Genomic DNA, 19,120 nt, shown 5'->3' on the forward strand with positions numbered 1-19,120 from the left:
AGGGGCCCTAGGACTGTCTGCAGAGCCCCCTCCCACTGCTGGACTGGCTGGACTTCAGTCTCCTCCACACCAGTCCCTCAGGAGAAACAGGGGAGGCCTAGCCACCGGGGCACAGAGGGGCAACAGCGGCTGGCTGTCCCGTGAGTCCACGCTCCACGCTCACGGAGCTGGGTCCGCACCCCCCCCCTCACCCCCCGTGCTCCAGCCTTGTGAACCCGCAGGCCTGGCCTCTTGACCCCCAGCCTGCACTCCATCTGGGGCTCAGGCTGCTCCCCCCCCCCGCACTGCGCTGCCCACCCCGCCTTAGGCTTCAGAGCTCAGTGTCGCCGTCACTCCGTTCATTCAGCAAGGGCTTACCGAGTTGCTTTTACATGCCACTCACCGGGCTGAGCACTAGAAACATGGCAGTGAACGGGCCAAATCCCTGTCCTCATGGTATATGCCAAAGGGTGAAAGTACTGGGGAAATTTTAAAAACAGCAGGGGATAAAGAGAGTCAGATAGAAGGTGGGGACTTCAGATAGGACGGCAAGCGAAGGCCTTCCCGATACCGTATGGGGGGGATTGGCCCTGGAAAGGTGGCCTCTGTGGGCGGTGTGGGGGAGGGACTCGCGTCCCCTTCAGCTCCCTTCCCACAGCCACCCAGCCCACTGTGTCACCCAGTCCAGCCTGCTCCCGGCCGCCTGCCCTCCGCTGCCGCTGGGTGAGTGGCCGCGAATGAGGTTTTGTGTTGCCCCTTTAAAAGGGCGCCTGGGTTTCTGGCAGACTCCTGTCCCTCCCGGGCAGACAGATTTGCCACTGATTTTCACAGGCAGATGACACGCGGGCACCTCCTCCCAGCTCGGACGCTCTGGGCTGGGGGGCCCAGCGTGGAGTTGAGACCCCATGCTCCTCAGGGGGAACCTTTGCAGCTAAGATACTCTCCCGATTCTCAGCCACTGCCCTTGGGTGCGGGGCCAGCCGTTTCCATGCCTCTGCCATTCCTATCCGTCTCGATGTGGCTTCTTCTGTAAATTCTTGGTTATAAGACTTCTTTTTTTGTTTGACAGTATTACAGATGTCCCCCCATTTTCCCCAGTTATAAGACTTTTGTTCAGCTAGTCTTCAGCTGGCTGTTCAGGTGGATTGTTCTATAATTTAGCTGTAATTCTAGCTTGGTCCTGGGAGGAGGTGAGTGTAACTTCTACCCACTCTGCCGCCGTCTTGGCTTGGGGATGCTTTCTTTTATTGGACAGGAGGAGCTTCCAGATAAGTAGCTGCCCCCTCCAGGAAGACTCCATCTCCCACCATTCCAAAAGGTGTGTGATGCTTTAGTTCTGGTCAGTTTAATATCCAGGTGCCTTTACATAAGCTCTCACAGACCCTTTTTGGAAGTGTGTAGAGTACAATGTGTGAATAAAAAAGAACCCTCAACTCCACTGAAAATGGTAGTTCCTTTATTTCCTGGGCCTAAAGCTAGGGGTAGGATGGAAGGTCCTCCAGACGGTCTTCACTTCTTCCAGGTACCTCCCCACAGACAGCCCAGGTACGTGCAGCCTGCATTCTTTGGAGGGTGACACCGGGCCCACCCATGCTCATCTGATGAGTGGGCCAGGTCATATCCACAGCCCCGAATTTGACTGCCAGGGCCCATAGCTGAGTCAAGAGTCAAGGGGGGCACACTTGCCTTTCACCCATGTCCCAGGGTTAAGAAGTGGAGAAATAAAAATGACCTGCTGGAAAATCGATGTATTTCCCCAGAGCAGTGATATAATGAGTAGCCCTGCCAGTCAGTGCTCATAAGTGCTTTGTGAAGCACTTCCTGCAAGAAATTAAGCCTCTGTCCAGTGGCTTTCCGATAACAGAAATAATATATCTGAATTTCATTCATTCAGAAATAAATGACTATGGCTATCACTCTTTACATGCAGCAGCTGAACCACATTAAATATTTAGATGCCTTTCTGATCACATTTAGAATAATGACCGAAGCCATGAATTACGGGGTAGAAACCTAACCTGTTTGCTGCCTGCAATCCATTTTATAGCTTCCTTTTAGGGCTTGAGTTACTGAATAGGATGGTTGTAAGCTGCTTACAAATTGAAGTTCAGAGTTGCCTCTCGGTTCACCTCCCTGGAGCAGGGTTTCCTGGCTGGACCACAGGCCCGAAGGCAGGCGAGGGCCTTCTCTCACCGGCACCGATTCTCACCCACAGTGCCACCAGTCATCCGCGTCTACCCGGAGACCCAGGCACAGGAGCCAGGGGTGGCTGCCAGTCTGAGATGCCACGCAGAGGGCATTCCTATGCCCAGGATCACTTGGCTGAAAAACGGCATGGATGTCTCAACTCAGATGTCTAAACAGCTCTCCCTTTTAGGTAAGAACCACCTCCGATGTCTGTGCTACTCCCATCAAGTTCAAGTTGACACTCTCCCCCAGACTGGAAATAAGAGGCGTGATTGGTTTCTAAGTCAGATGTTGGGAGTGAACAAATGTCTCCTAGATTTTTCTACTATCTGGGTTCACAAAGTCTTGTAGGCCTTCTGAGCAATAATGAGAAGCTATCAGTCAGGTCCTGGGTCACCCTCAGTTCATTTCAGGTGTTCTGGCCCTTTCTGGGTGTATGTCAGTGACACTGGCTACCCTCAGCCCTGCTGAGGGGCTGTGTGTTTAATGCCAACACTGTCAGGAGCCCTGTGAAGAGAATGGGGAGGGCGCGAGTGGGAGTCCCAGCTGAGCAGGCCACCCGCGCACTGCCCTTTCTGCAGCCAACGGGAGCGAGCTCCACATCGCCAGCGTCAGGTATGAGGACACAGGGGCCTACACCTGCATCGCCAAAAACGAAGTGGGCGTGGACGAAGATATCTCCTCACTCTTTATTGAAGACTCGGCCAGAAAGACCCGTGAGTCCGCTCCTGCCTTTGAGCTCCTCACTGAGCTGGTTGGGGTGTGCTGGGTGTCAGGGAGGGAAGTAACTAACGGAGGCCTAAGCTGCCAACCATGAGCCCCTGAGACGGGGTAATACCCATATCTGTCTGTGCTCAAACCTGGGGACAGAGGGTGCCCAGAGGGAAGCACACCTTCCCTGGCAACCTAGATGACTCTGGAAACACAGAGGAACTCTCTGGACAGCAGACAGAGCCACAAGGAAGCTCACATACCCTGGCCCTGGTCCTGCCTCCTACCTGCTGTATGACTGGGGCCTCTCCCCTCATCTACAAAATTCCTCCTCCTACCCACCCACCAGGTGCTCCTGGCCCATGTGGCCCAGGAACTGGCCTGGGCACACCTGCCTTTTCTCCAGAGGTTGTCCCCCACGTGGGTGCTGAGGGTGCTCCCCCTTGTAGCCACTGCTCCCCAGTGGGTCTGCTGCTGTGATTTCAAGGACGTGGGTGTCAGACATGGTCTCATTCCCTTGGGCAAAGGCTCCAAGCTAAGTCTTTATCAGCAAGGGAGGTAGTCAGAAATGTTTCAGATCCTAGTTGACAATCAGCTCTCCTGGAAGTAATGCCGGGCTGAGAGATGTTGAACCCTCTTTGTCATCCAAGGAAGTAGAGAATCCCTTTAGCTTCTGGGATCCTGGGGCCTGATTTTAGGGATTCTTTCAGAATCCAAAGGGTCCCGAGACCCAGAAGCATTTGCCCACCTGTACAGTCCCCCAGTGCAACTGAGAGGCAGTGAGCGGTGCCAGCCAGTGTATGGTGGACAGATGGCAGATGTTCAGAACTGATCACCGCAGGGAAGGTTCTCACACCGCTTTCTTCTTTCCCTCCCCGCCACCATGTTCCCGTTTTCCCAATTCTCTGCTGCTGCAGTTGCGAACATTCTCTGGCGCGAGGAAGGTACCGAGCTCATTTGTTCTGTGTCGTGTCTGTGCTCGCGTGTGTTTGTACTTCCCAAATGGGCCATTTCTCCATGAGCCACCAAGCAGTCCCCAAGTGGGGTTCACATGCCAAATCAGACGGGAGAGGGAAGTCCATGTAAAATTCAAGTGTCACACACTGAGGAGCAGATTTCAAACCTCCTAGTGTCTAATGGTCACCGGTGCGTTAGAATTTAGAAATGGCAAGTTTCCATCTCAAGCTCATTGAAACCTCTGCTGAAGGACCCACTCCGCAGGGGTTCCCGTCAGAGCCGAGCCTTGACCTTTCCTCCAGTCGCTGAGATCGGCGTTGGGGTTTAGTGTGTACTCTGAGGAAATGCTAAAGAAAAAAAGCTACTGTGATTTCTGTAAATATATATTTACATGTTTGTTTTTAAATGAATAGACTTTTAAATTTGTATTTATCAAACAATCTGTAGACATTAGGTTGAGCCACACAAAATTGCCATTTTTATACATCAAAAATGGCCTAATATGGGCAATTTCATATGGTTCAAAAGATAGCAGGCATGTGTGGGAGCTGGGTCAGACGTGTAGAGTGCTGTGCATGTGTGGGCCTGGTGCTGTGAACCCCTCCACAGAGCGGGGTGCGAATCCCCCCGTTCTCCAGTTAGGTGGGCATAGGGGAATGTGTGCAGCCACAGGATGCACCCTGATTTCAGGGCTAAGCACAACCCCCTTCCCCCTACCCCACCCCCATAAAAACCAGCCTATTTCTTGTCTCCTATTTGGCCTCCAGAACACTGCGTGGTGTTGCTTACAGGCTGGCATGTGCCTGCGAACACACACTCAGGACAATTCTCTGAACATCAAACACTAGAGCTCACACAGTAAGTCTGGGGGCAGCACAAAGGTAGGGCCTGGAAACGTGAGGACTTGCCGCCGACAGGTTTAGGAAGCGCTGGAAGAACACGTCGTAGCAACAGTCGCTACTCATGGACAGTTGACCCTTGATGCTGCCGGCCCCTGGCTCCTGGGCCACGAGGCTCACAGAGAGCTTTCACTCTCTGACTTTGAGAGGTGGCATTTTTCTAATGTGAGGTGACTGCAAAGGGACCCAGAGACTGCAGGAGGCCCTGGGGGGAGCGTGAAGCGCAGCCACAGAGGCCCACTTAAGACCCACGCTGCCTTAGGGCTGGCAGGTGCTGCACTAATATTAGACAACCCAGCAGCGAACACATCCGTCGCGCCTGGGCAGCCAGCCGCTTGCCCCCTTCTAAGGGTACGTGCTAAGGCTCAAGGCCAGGAGGTGGGCAAATGCAGAAGCAAAAATGAAGAGGCTGCACTCAGATCTCACTAGGAGAAATGAGATGATGAGAGCACACAAAAGCAAGGAAAGTTCCTTCGTGCCCCCTGAGTAGAAGCTAAGCTCAGACAAAAGTGTCCAGGGGGCTGGATCATGAGCTGGGTCTCCTGTGAAGTCGACTGTTTGTTGAGCAATATTTGTTCAGTCTCATGTTTCATTGCCAGCTGTGAGCAAGGCACCGTGCTCAGCCACAGCTGCAAACCCCACAGAGATTCGATTAAGCCTTCAGTCTTATGTTGGTCCTTCCAGACGTCAATTTTCAGAGAAGCCCCAGGAGGCTGTTCCTGGGGTCTGTGGTTGTGCAAGGGCTCTGACCCCCTCAGACCCTTAGGTTTGAGTGAGAAGTTTGCCAGGTGAGAGTGTAGAGAAGTGAAGGTCCTGCCAGGGCCTGAGACAAGGCACTAGTGGGTGGCCAACTTAGTCTGGCTCTCGGGGACAGGCTGCCCAGCACCCAGGTTCCCATTGGGAGCTATGCAGATACTCTCAGGCAACACCAGCTTTTGAGAGGCAGGGGTCAAGCTGTTCGCCATGGCAGGAACCCTCCTGCCCAGAGCCCCTCTCAGCACAGAACCAGAAGCAGCTGAGGCTGCTTCATGGAGTGAGGGACCTCTGTCCACACTGGGAGCCTCAGGCACTGGTGCTGCTGTCATGGGCCTGAGGCCCAGAAAACGGCCTGTAGTGTCATTGGAAGCAAGTGGAATGGTGATTTCTATTTGTCTAATTGTTTTCTAACTCACTAAAAACATAGAGTGTCAGTTACATCAGTGTACCAGTTTTCTCTGCATGCTAGGAAAGAGTTTTCTGTATATTTAATTTTCTTAGAACTTATAGAAATCTTTTTATTGTTCTACCTTCAAAAGAGATGAAGGCGGGAGAGAAAGTGGGAGGAGGAAGGCAAACCTTACCCATCTCTGTGCCAGATTTGCCTTTTGTGGAGAGGCAGAGGGAGGGGACAGAGCCCAGAGCAGAGAGGCCCAGGCTCCAACCCCAGCTCTGGCACAAAGGCAGGTGGCCTCCTTGGACCTCAATTTCTTTGTCTTTAAAATAAGGATGCTGAACTAGCTGGTGGTCCCCAAGGCCTTTTCTTCCCAGACGGCCCAGCCCCAGGCCAGGGTGGGGACAGGCAGGCAGACAAAACCAGGCTGTGGCTCTCTCACCTGGCACAGGGCTGCCACAGAGCCAGCAGCCTTGAAGGAGGGTTTCACGGCACAGACAGACTGGGACTAAGTTTGGACCAAGGAACACCTGCCACAGCATTCTAAGGACCCCACGTTCCAGGAAGTGGCGCTGCACCTAAATGTGTTTAAAATAAGAGCCTTTGGTTTTGGGGAATCATCTTAACCGTTCTGAAGTTAGTGGACAGCAAATGACCAAGGGAGGCTTTGCCTTTACATAACAGGAAAGGTCAAATGTATGCCAAAGCCAAGGCTGTCGTTTATTTGAAACCTTGTGTTGGTGGCCAGCCCTAGTCGACTGATGTGCATGTCTCTCCTGGGGACTGATTGACCGCCCTCGGGGCACCTTCTCCCCATGCTCCCCACACACCTCCTGCTCATCTCACCTCGCCCCACCTTGACTAGACTTGCACCTCATGCCTGCACCAGATGCACCCGAACTGCAGTTTTGTGTGTGCCCAACGTGGCATGCCACCCCCCAGGGGGCCAGCTGCTGGGAGGGACATAACCCTGTCTGTGTTTGCTCCCCCCAGGCCTCAGTGTGGGAAACATGTTCTACGTCTTCTCCGATGACGGCATCATCATCCTGCGCCCTGCGGGCTGCGAGATCCAGAGGCACCTCAAACCCACTGAGAAAATCTTCATGAGCTATGTATGTCTGTGCCTAGGGCACTTCCAGGTCACACGCAGACGAATGCCATTTGATTCTTAAGTTCCATCTACTATATGTGGTGTGGTTCCAGATTTGTCCCAAGGCTCAGAAAGGAACACGTGAGGCTGAGCATTTAAATGCCCATTCCTTCCTCAGGCGGCCACTTGCACGCACTGAGCCCTAGGTGAGGCCCCGGGGGAAGGATGCGCGCCTGGTCTCCAAGCCCACAGCCAGGTGATGGCGACGGCTGCCCAGGGGGCACCGTGAGAAGGCTGTGCAAGGTGCACTGGACATGGGGCAGAGGCCTCTGGAGACCTGGGGGAGACAGAGTCAGAGAAGCTCCTGGGCACATGATCCCTGGGCTCGGTTCTGAAGAATGAGGAGCTGGTGATGGGTTTCTGGGACAAACGCCATGAGCGTGGAGAGTAGAGGCGTAAAACAACGTGTCGTGTTCAGGGAGCGGAGAGGACTCTGCATGCCTAGAGGGCAGAGCAGTGTGGGGAAGGCCTGAGGCTAGGACACTTGGGAAGGGTCCAAGCTGAGTCCTAATGGTATCCTAAAGCTCTGGGAACCCCTGAAGGACTTCAGATGAAGGGGGCCCATGATCGGGTCACTCTAAAACACGCGCAGGACCTCAGTGAGGGTAGAGATCGGAAAGTCTAGCCTAGAAGCGCAGAGGTAGTGAAGAGGCCATTGTCATTATCCAGGTGAGAGGGTGGCATCCTGGTTAAGCCAGTGGCAGTGGGAATGGGGAAAGCTGAGTAGATTTTAGAGCTAGTCACAGGTAAAATCAACAGGGAGCCTGAGGGTGAACAGGGTCTTGTTAGCAGGAGGAGAGTGCCCTTCGCACAGGAGGAGGAGCAGGTTGGGGTGAGGGTTGGGGGGCACAGTTCATCCTCAGATGTTCTACCAGGCTTTGGCACTTGCTAGGTTGGGTGCTGGGGACTCAGGAGAAAGACTGATGTGCTCCCAACAAGCAGATGAGGTAGGCCTTTGATGCACTGAGTTTGAAGTGCCCACAGGACACATGCATAGAAACATCCAGAAGGCAGTGGGGGAAATGGCAGTGGTGAGCTGGAGAGGCCTGGGCTCTCTGGCAGGCAAAAGGAGCAGCTTTAAGGAAGCCTGGAGAATACGGGTCACAGACCCAAGGAAGTCCAAGTTTACAAAAGGAAGGAGATGCTCAACCCGCCGATAGAGGAGGCAAGCTTGGAGGTCCTCACTGGCCCTCAAGCAGCTCAGGGTGACATCATGAGACACATGACTGCTCAGTGTCAAAGGTGCTCTGAACAGAATGAGGCCAGGTAGAAAGTGGCAGCTTAGCACGCAGTGGGCAGAGACAGAAAGATGACTGCTGGTAGCAGATCCACAAAAGCGCTTCCAGCCCTCAAGACTCAGCCGTCAGGAAGTCCCCCAGGGCTGTACTTCTAACCCAACCCCACCCTGGGACTCTGTCCCTCCAACTGGCATTCCACTTGATCTTATGCTGGTGGTTTCTACCGTGAGGCCTGACCTGTCTACTAATCCCTAGCTACTTGAGGGTAGAACTATGGGGTGGATCCAAGAGTCATCTGAAAGCCCTCACATGCCTCTCCTCGAGGACATGCAGTAAATGAACTGGAGAATGGTGGGGAATAGTGGTGGGCTAGGAGCCCAGGGAGGAAGTGGGCTTGGCCCAGGCAAGTTCCTAAAACAAGTTTGTTGCATTGCTTTGCTAGCTGCTGGTGTCTCTCGGGCTGTTGCATTTCTCACATTTGTAGCTTTGGAGCAGCTGTTTTCCAGGATATTTCATTTGAACTTATTATTTTAAAGTGTTACCTCTGGTGGGTGTTCCCTCCATGTAATTAATAGCCATGAGATGATCTAGAAAGTGTTGTTCTGGTTGATTTCTAGCAGTTAGGTTTAAATAATGGCACTCCATCCCTTTGGCACTTATTTTTCATATATTTGCAATACCCATACCTGTAGGTTGGGGCAATCTCTCAAATCCTAACCAGAACTCAATTTTACTAAGAAGCTAGAACAAGACACAGTAAGGGAGGTCCTAAGGTGTTGTGGACAACACAAGACCACAGCGAGTGGTACAACAATCCCAAGTAAGTTTTCTCATCTAGAAAATGTCCAAACATTCCAAAGGAGGGTTACAATGGAACGACCCTCTTTGTAAAGTGCTGGGCGAGTAGGAGGTTGGCACATCTCTCGGGCCTCTCTGCTGGATTAGATGTCTATCCACTTTGTTCAGTAGGAAGCGGCATGATTAATAGATTCGGGCACAGGCTTTGGAGCCAGGCCGACCTGCGTTCAGATCCCACCTCTGTCACTCAGCAGGCTTGGTGGCTTTAGAAAACTTAACCCCTCTAAGCCTCAGTTTTCGCCTATGCAAATTGGGGTTATGAGGATGAAATGTGATGAGAGCAGCAAGGGTAAAGGGGAAAGACCCGTCTTAAAGCTATTGCAGCCATTTAGGAAAGACATAGGGGTGGAGATGGAACGTGGATGAGCTCAGTAGTGGGAGGAGCCTCAGTAGTCGCATGCAGGAGGCTAGCATGAGAGGAAGAGCAAGCATGCCATGTGCAAGGAGGAGGGTGGGTAAGGGAGAGAAAAGTCAGAGTGTACAGGGCCTTGTAGGCTTCAAGAGAGACTTGGATCTTATCCTGAGCAAGAAAGAATGCTAATGGGGAGGGAAGAGTTGAGAAGAAGGGTAACATGACATTTCACAATGATCCCTGTGGTTCTGTGTGTAGAGCAGGTTAGGGGAGGCCAGGGTGGCATCAAGGGGCCATCTGGATGCTTAGTAGTTACTCAGGTGACATAATCAGGCTTGCACCAAGGTGACAGAGATGGAAGTAGTAAGAAGGAGTTGGTATATTTACAAGGTAAAGCTGAAGTGATGTTTGATGCATTGGGTAAGTATTGAGGAAGTGAAAGATGGCCTCAGGGGTTTTGGTCTAAGGAAGTAAAGCAATGGAGCGGTCTTTTTTTTTTAATATATCTTTATTGATTTCGGAAAGGAAGGGAGAGGGAGAGGGGTAGAAACATCAATAATGAGAGTCATTGATCAGCTGCCTCCTGCACACTCCCCCACTGGGGATCAAGCCCGCAACCCAGGTGAGAGGGTTGTGTGCCATGTGCTGTGAGTCCACAGATTCTAAGCATGGCAAGAAAGGGGCACGGGAGAATCAGGGGAGAGGGAATCCAGAGATGTCAGGGGGCGAGGAGGGTTAAGAAGTTATATATGGCAGCCTCTCCCCTTTACAGGAAGAAATCTGTCCTCAAGGGGAAGGAGATGCCACCCAGCCATGCCAGTGGGCATCAGCAGTGAACGTCAGGCACCGGTACATCTATGTGGCCCAGCCGACACTGAACAGAGTCCTCGTGGTCGATGTTCAAGCTCAGAAAGTCCTACAGGTACGTCCGTCTAAGGGAGTAAGGGGACTTCCGGTCCTGGGGCATGGCCTGCCCAGTTTGTCTCTGCTTTCTGCATACTCCCCAGCTACTGTGAGTGCTGGTCAGGCCGGAGGGGAAAAGCAAAGGAGATTCACATGCACTGATTCAGCAAGTCTTTATTGCCTACTAGGTGCCAAGCACTGTTCCAGGTGCTTGGAAAACAGCCAAAAGTGAACAGTGAAGTTCTAGAACTTCATTCTAGCTGGGGAAACAAATCATAAATCAGAATTTTAGGAAGCTGTACACAGTAAGTGCTGTTAGTAGAGGTGAAATGTGATAGAGGAACTGGAAGATGATTATTAATGGCTCTGGAGGTGAACAGAATCTGAGGTCTAAAGGCCAAGTGGGATTCTGACCCTGGGAGCAGAGGGAAGGCCAGTGATGAGAGGGAGAGGGAGATGTAGTGAAGTCGCAGTTAAACAAAGGTGAGTGAGACAGAAACAGAGTGAGATGGAAAGGCACTAAAGGATTTCAATCAGGGGAGTGACAGAATCTGACATTTTTAAAGAGTCAATCTGGCTACTGTATTAAGAACAGACTGAAGAGAGAGCAGAGGTATGGTCACTGAAACAAGCCAGGCAAGAGATTACAGCAGTGGAGGTCATAAGAAGTGATCAGATTCTTTGCGCGTTTGTGGGTATATGTGTAATCGGATTCTTGATTTAGTTTAAATGTGGAGCCCCAAAGATTTTCTGCTGGGTTGAATGTAAGGTTCAAGAGAGCAGAATCAAGTTTGCTTGCTTGCTTTTAACTTCAGCAACTGTAGAATGGAGATGCCATTTACTATGTGTGGTGGGCTGAATAATGGTCCTCAGATTGCCCCCATCCTAATCCCCAGAACGTGTGAATGTCACCTTATATGGCAAAAGGAATTTAGCAGATGTAAGTAAATTAAGGGTTTTTAAATGGGGAGTGATCCCTAAATGCAAACAGAGAGGGGCAGGGAGAAATCTGAAAAACTTCTGCATAGAAGGAGGAGACAATGTGAGGACTGAGGCAGTCGGCACAGCTGACGGAAGGCTGGAGGAAGGGGCGGGCGGTGAGCCAAGCAATGCGGCTCTAGAGGCTGGGAAAGTAAGGAAGTGCATTCTCCGCTAGGACCTCTAAAGGGCGCACTGCCTCGCAGAGACATGTTGGTTCAGCTCAAGGAAATTAATTTCAGGTTTCTGGCCTCCAGAAACTGTAAGAGAATAGATTTGTGTTGTTTTAAGCCACTAAGTTTGTGGCAATATGTTACTGCAGTAATATGAAACTGATATACTATGAGAGACGCTTTGAGTAAGGTGGGGATATGAAGTAAAGGGGAAAATTAGGAAATCTGTGTTGGCTCTGTTAAGTTTCAGATGATATGATGTATATATCAAGTAAGCAGTTAGATACACAGGTCTGGAGTCAAAGGAGAGGTCTAGGCTGCAGATGTCAATGAGAGTATCATCACCATATGAACTGTTAAATCCAGAGAACTGGCTGAGAAATCACAAAGGGTAGTGTAGACAGAAGACATCAAGGTTGGAGCACTCCAACTCTTAAAGATCATGAAGAAGACCCAGTGGAGTAGCTAAAAGGTAGGAAGAAAATTAGGGAGAGGGGGGTATTCCAAAAGCCAAGAAAAGAGTGTTTTAAGGGAGAGTTAGTGGTCAATGGTGTCAAATGTTGCAGAGAGCATTTGTATATTATGAAAACTGAGAACTGACCATTGGCTTTGGTCCCCCATGGGTCACCTTGGCAGGAACAGAGGATGGTGATGGTGGAATGCAAGCCTGAGGGAGCAGATCCAAGTTAGAATGGTAAGGAAGGAAGTGGAGATGGTGGAGACAGACAAGCCCCTTGAGGAGGTTTGCTGTAAAGGTGCGCACAAGTAGACACGGAGGCAGCAGCAGGAAGAGGGATGCGGAAAGGACGTTTAGAACAGGTGACATTAAAGCACTTGTATGCCAATGGGAAATCTTGGTCCCCCAATTCTTCCCTTCTGCCTCATGGAATTAAGCAGGCGTCAGTGAAACCCAGGGCACACAAGTGTAGATACTAGCCTTAGATAAAAGCGCATTCTTTCATTGTAAGAGGAGGAAAGAAAGTATACAGGCAGGGGTGCAAATACGTGATACAATCACTGGCAGTTGGATGAACTTCTTTTCTGGTTGCTTTAATTTTCTCAGGGAATAAGGAGGATAATTATCACCAAGGCTGGAGGCTGGAGGAGAGAGGTGAAGGTTGCATGTGAGATTGAATGTGATAGGACTTCTGGGCAATGGTGACGGCCCACATAAGGACTGTGGATGTAAATTTAAAGTGAGGTCAATGAACAGGGCTGTCTTTTTCCCCAGCAACGGTCAGCTGCCCTGGTGCAGACTCATTGTAGGGAGAAAGTTGGATATAACCAACGTAGTGATTTTTCCTGGCAAATACAACAGGAGGCTTCACAGCTTTCTTCTTATTACTGATTTCCCTGGTTAGAGAACATACTCTGAATAATTTGAAATACCCAGAGATGTTTTTATTTTGTCCACTTAGTCTATCGGCTGCGGAGAGGTATGTTGAAGTCTCCCACTATGATTGTAGTTCTGAGTTCTATTCATTTTTGCTCTAAAATTATACCTTCTGGAGGGAAGACTCCTCTTTATATCTGAAAATGCTTCTTGCCTAAAAGTCTGTTTTTGTCTAATATCAGTATAGCTAAATCAGATTTATTTTGATTAGTGTTGTCATGGTGTAATTTTCTATTGGTTTCAACCTTTCTATGTCCATATATTTAAGGTGGTCTTTTATAAAGCCACATGTCTTTTGGGTTTTGGCTTTTAATAATCTTGGTCTTTTATTTAAAGTACTTGACCCATTTAATGTAATTAATTTATATAGTATTATCTACTATCATACTGGTTTCTAGTTTGATCTGTTTATGTTGCTTTTCTCTCCTTTTGAATTCGTCATTTTTATTATTCCATTTTCCCCCTATTAACTTGTTGACAATTCATTCTTTTATATTATTATTATTACCACCATTGAGATTACAACAGCATCCTTGCCTTAATACAGTTTCACACAAATTGTTACTTCACTTCCCATTAATGATAGAACCTTAGAACACTAACTCCTTCAACCCTCCCTCCAGCCTTTTGCATTATTGTAGGAATGAATTTTAACTCTACATAAATTTAACCCCGGAAGAAATGACTATCATTATTTTATACAGTTGATGGTCATTTATACTCACCCACATGTTTACCTTTTCCACTGCTGTTTATTCCTTCCTGAAGTGCAGTCATGTATGGGATCACTTTCATTCTACCTGAAGAAGTTTCTTTAATAGTTCTTTTGGTGCAGGTCTGCGGGCAACAGATTCTCACAGTTTTTGTTTGTTTGAAAATAACATTATTTTCCCTTTATTTTTAAAGGGTATTTTCACTGGATATAGAATTCTACACTGGCAATTACATATTTTCAGCATTTTAAGATGCTTCTCCATTATCTTTCCATTCTTTTTGTTAATAGGTCAACTGTCAGTCTTACTCTTGCTTTTTTGAAGTAATGTATCACTTTTTTTTTTAATACTTTTCAGATTTTCTCTTTGGTCTTTAGCAGTTTTACTTAGTTTTACTAAGATGTGCCAGGTAATGTGTTCTTTATATTTATTTTGATTTGAGGTTTTTAGAGGTTCTTGAATGTATGGATTGATATTTTTCCTCAGATACTGGAAAGTTTGCAGGCATTATTTCTTTAAATTATATGCTTCCTCATTCTCTCTTGCCTCCTCTTTTGGAATTCTGTTTAAAAAAAAGGTTAGGCCTTTCCATTGTATCTCATTTAGCTTTTTCACTCTTTATTTTCCATCCTTTTTTGGCTCTTCGTGCTTCAATTTGGATATGTTCTATCAACTAATTCTATCTTCTGTGTCTAATATGGATTTTAACAAAATCTATTTATTGAGTTCTTAATTTCAGGCATTGCATTTTTTATTTTAGAATGTCTACTTAATTCCAAATTACCTTCTCATGTATCACCTATGGGTCTGTCTATTGTCTTTTTTATGTTGTTTTCAGTCATATAGTCCGTATCTTGGAAAGCCTAGTAATTTTATTGAATGCACAACATTCCATATAAAATATTTTATAGATTTTAGATGACTTCCATCTACTAACGAGGGTTTACCATTTCCTCTGCTAGGCAGAGAGAGTAGAGAACAAATTATTTTAATCTAATCAAGTACTAAGTTGAATCAAAGCTGAGTAGAAGCTTTTGTAAGGCTTCACTCCTAGTCCCAGTGTGTTCTTCAGGACCTTCTCCCTTTGTTCCTCAGCATTTTAAGACTGTGGGAAAGTCTGTTCTGAAGTTGAAGAGATAAACCAAAAATCTCTTAGACTCTTGCTCCACAACACCTCAAATGAGAATATGAAATACGATGGGAAAGTTTAAGCAGAAAGAAGAGAGAATGGCTGCAGTCCAAAGCTTAGGGAAGTTTTGCTGTGAAGAGGGCAGACAAATATCTAGAAGAGAGACACAGTCAGGAGGTGTTTTTAAAAGAGAGAGTAAGTGTACAAGAAACTAGACATAGTGTCAAGGTGGTATCATTGCTGATAGGGGAAGATAGTGCCAGATCTGAAAGCCTTTGGTAAGTGAAGGGAAGTAGCCAGGAAGCTGGGAGGTGATAGGAACAGGAGGAGTAGCTATAGACATAAACAACCTGCGTTATGTGAAGTGTAGGAAAACAGTAACAGCCTTGAGGCTTCAGAGAGGAGGTTTTAATTAGAGCAAGAAAGTAAAAGGAGATTTCACAGATGGTGACGAATGGGGGAAAAAATATATTTCACCAGGAATGGGCAAAAATCAAGAGTTCATCAGCTGAGCTCATCGGCAGAGGAATGAACTCTAAAGTCATCGGAGTACAGTGGGTGCAGCGGGTTATTTGCAGCCACAGTGCTGGATGAGCTCATCCGGGGAAAGGATTTAGATGAGGGAAGGTCAAAGATGAAGCCCTGGGACATGCCAGCGTTCAGAAGTCAGGATGAGGAAGGTGAGTGCAGGAGGCAGGAGGCCGGGGCAAGAAATGTTTCCAAAAGGGAATAATGAACCCCATGGATCACAAAGATGAGTCTCTGAATCTGACAGGTCAGTGGAGTGATGAAGACAGAAACTGGGTGGGAGTGAGGAAAAGTGGATTCAGGGACTCCATAGATAGTTCTTTAGAGAAGTTTTGACCCATGGGGCTTTCTCCCCTAAAGTCAGAAAAGCTAGAATCTGGTTAGTTGAAATTGAAATTTCAGAAATTATATTGACAAGGTATAAGTTATAGTGGCTGAGGTGTGGAGGGAAAAAAAAGATTCAAACCAAGAAGGAACTGAGAAAGCAGGGCTTTGGATGAGCCATCTATGGGGATTTGAAGGCACCAACGTTGGGAAACGAATGGTAGAGAAGACAGTGAGCCTTGTGTTAATGTTCATAGTGAACAAAGGGAGGGGCTAGGACTGTAGCCAAAGACAAGAAGAGCAGGGGTCATACCAGTGGCATGAGCATCATAGAACAGAGTTTTAGAACTTATAAAACTACATTACAACTCTCCATTTGACAGGGCCACAGGGGAAGCTCTGTCCTCAGGGGATAGCAGAGTTTCAGTTACAGCAGTAAAAACAGAGTCAGCCTGGTGCTATAGTCCATGAGTCCCAGCAGCCCCGCTGAAGGGTGTACGAGACAGAGGCTATGAAAAGATAAGGTGGTAACGAATGATCTCAAAGTCGGTCTCAGATGAGCCGGGGGAAGGGTCCACTCACCGGTATCCAGGCCATGGAGCAGCCAGGGGAAGGACGCTGAGGGTTTAAGAGATCCAAATGGCTTCCAGGAGATGTAATGGGAGGGTCCTCAGCTGATTCTGAATGGATAGCTCAAAGCCTCTGCGTTTAGACTTTTGCCAAAATGCTCTGGGTCTCTCCTTCATGTAAAACATACAAGAGGTTTTCAAAAGAGAGAAATTATTGACAACCAATTTTATGCCTCTGAAGACAAACCCAGAAGGGAGGCTTCTGCACAGGGTTCCCAAACAGGCTCACTGCCAAGGCTGCTGGGCTGCCTTCCACTTACCCAGGGGTGATGGCCACTGTGTCAACCTCTACTACAACCATGACCAACTTGTCATTATTTCTTTTCAAGTCCATAGGTGTGGACCCTCTGCCGGCTAAGCTGTCCTATGACAAGTCACATGACCAAGTGTGGGTCCTGAGCTGGGGGGATGTGCACAAGTCCCACCCAAGCCTCCAGGTATGTTGAACACATGGAGGCTGACACCTACCCCACAGGAAAAGCCTCCCTCCCTAGTTAATTATCTCCCACTTCCCTAATGACTAATCACATTTATCCAAAATATGTCCATAAGGGCTCAAGGAGAGAGTAGGAAACAGCCTCAGGCCAACACCCCTCACAGGCAATTGACAGGGTATCTTCAGCAAGGCCTGCAGTTAAAGACAATAATATTGATGATGGATTGGATTCTGATGTTGTGACAACCAGAATGTGGCTCCTCAGGTCAAACAGCAGTGAAAACTGGAGTCCAGGCAGAAAGAAGGGAGTCTGGCTCTCTTCACCTTGGGCTGGGCGGGCTAGAGATTTAGTGTCAAGGTAACTACTAGATACTGGCCAATAAGGAGGGAAAGGAAGCAGCAGCAATTATATCCATAAACAGAAGTATCTTTACAGAGTGCCCCCAGTGTACTAGGACACAGAAAAATTAGGTAATCTGCCCATGGTCCAACCCCAGCAGCAGGCTCTGCAGCCCCCACTTCCAGCTGCTATACCACCTCCTGGGAAGAGCTGGCCCTGGAGATCTGTGGGATTCCTCCCTCAGCCAGCCAGGAAGATCCACACCACCCCTGTGTTGAGTGCACCTGGCTTGGCCTTTCTCACTGGGGATGCATGAGAGGATTAAGCTCTACAAAAAGTGATTTGAATACGTTCTCTGTTTTCCCCAAAATGGTGCATAGAACCATTCTACATGCACAGAGAAGTTGATTCATTACATACAATGGATCACTTGGGTTTTAGGGTTTAATTCTCTCTCAGAACCCCAGATGAGAAGGGCTGCAGATGGAGCCAAGTTTGCCCTGTTCTCAAGACTGGTGAGAGACCAGGGACACCCAGGTCTAGAGAAGCTTCCTCTGGGGACTGGTCACCAGCCTGCCTTCCTCTGCTGCACCAGAGGGAGAGCACAACTTCACTTCCTGTCAACTGAGACTATTGTCACTCAGTGAACTCTTCAACCAGTCCTGAGCCCCCATGAGCAGACAACAAATAATAACAACCCATTAGAGGACCTAGGACTCAGAATAAAAGTCACTCAGATCAGAGGATAAGCCCACAGAAATGGTATTATTATTGGTCCCTCTGGCAGCTCTAAGAAAGTGCTTAAGGAAACTCAAGGGGAGGGACCACCAAAAAAAAAAATTCTTCTGGAACTAAAAATGAACAAGAACGATTTTCTAATTTCTGACTGCAGTAGATAAGTTGAAAAATGCACAGTTTCTACTGAGACCCAAATATATCAAGAGATTGAGACTTGATGTCTCAGAAGTTCAACAGACGTTTAGAAAGAGAAAAGGAAACAACTGGAATGGAGTCCAACATTAAATAAATTTGGAATAAAATGTCCAAGAGAATGTACAGCTTCCTGGCCAGACTGATGAGAAATGACACATCTCTGTCCTGTTGGTAAAAAAATAGAGGGGAAATCTTACAAGTCAGAAGGAACAAGTTACCTATAGAAGAAACAACAATCTGATGGGCCTTGAACTTCTCACCTGCAACAGGAGCTTGGAAGACCGTGGAATCACATCGACATGCTACTTAGATAAAAGGGCTGATCCAAGAACCCTATACCCCACCAAGATATCATTTACCTGTCAGGACAAAAGAAAGATATAAGGATATGGAAGAATCTGGAGAGTGTAACACTCATGTGCATCACCTGAGGAACATGTTTGAAGAACCAGATCAGAGACATCAAGACGGAGGAAGATAAAGAGGAGACAGTCGTAAGTAAGAAGCCTGGAGAGGAAGGTGTAAAATTAAAAGTAAGATGGATGCCATGGCCAGGTGGCTCAGTTGGTTGGAGCGTTGTCCCATACACCAAAAGGTAGTGGGTTCCATTCTGGTCAGGGCACATACCTAGGTTGTGGGTTCGATCCCAGTTGGGGTGAGTGTGGGAGGCAACTGATGGATGCTTCTCTCTCTCCCCCTTCTTCTCTCTCTAAAAATCAATAAAAATAAATGCTAAATAAGGATGTTAGAATTAGCAGAAACACACTGAAAGAGAAATCCTGATACTAGGCTATAACTAAAGATAAGTTATTTTAGTAAAAATGAGAGTACGGAGTGGAAGGAAGAGAAGGGAGTAAGAATACTCAAAAATGTCATCTTATTGGGATAAGAGAGGATGTTTGAAATTAATAACTGAGAAGTGAATATCTCATTCCAAATGTGACAAACTGAATTCTGTTAAAAGCAGAGATGATCAGATTGGGCCTTAAAATAAAGCAAAGGAAGAAAACTAGCTATAACTTGTTTGCAAGAAACGCATAAAACAACAGATTAAATGGAAAGAGGTAGAAATAGTGATGGTAGGGGAACTAAGAGAGATGTACAAGTGGTAACATTAGTATCGGACAAGGTGGAATTTAAGATTAAAAGCACTAACCAGC

General features: G+C 47.8%; 1 protein-coding gene across 1 annotated transcript in view; it reads left to right on the forward strand.

The window, feature by feature from the left end:
- Positions 1-19,120, forward strand: part of FSTL4 (follistatin like 4) — a 358,676-nt gene that overhangs the window by 330,228 nt on the left and 9,328 nt on the right. Inside the window, exons 9-14 of the mRNA XM_081136080.1 lie at positions 2,195-2,356; positions 2,748-2,882; positions 3,795-3,821; positions 6,877-6,995; positions 10,254-10,403; positions 16,581-16,688. Of these exons, the coding sequence (XP_080992206.1) occupies positions 2,195-2,356; positions 2,748-2,882; positions 3,795-3,821; positions 6,877-6,995; positions 10,254-10,403; positions 16,581-16,688 (701 nt within the window). The remainder of the gene's footprint in view (positions 1-2,194; positions 2,357-2,747; positions 2,883-3,794; positions 3,822-6,876; positions 6,996-10,253; positions 10,404-16,580; positions 16,689-19,120) is intronic.

The sequence above is a fragment of the Miniopterus schreibersii genome (assembly GCF_964146895.1).
Source record: "Miniopterus schreibersii genome assembly, chromosome: 4".
Taxonomy (NCBI): domain Eukaryota; kingdom Metazoa; phylum Chordata; class Mammalia; order Chiroptera; family Miniopteridae; genus Miniopterus; species Miniopterus schreibersii.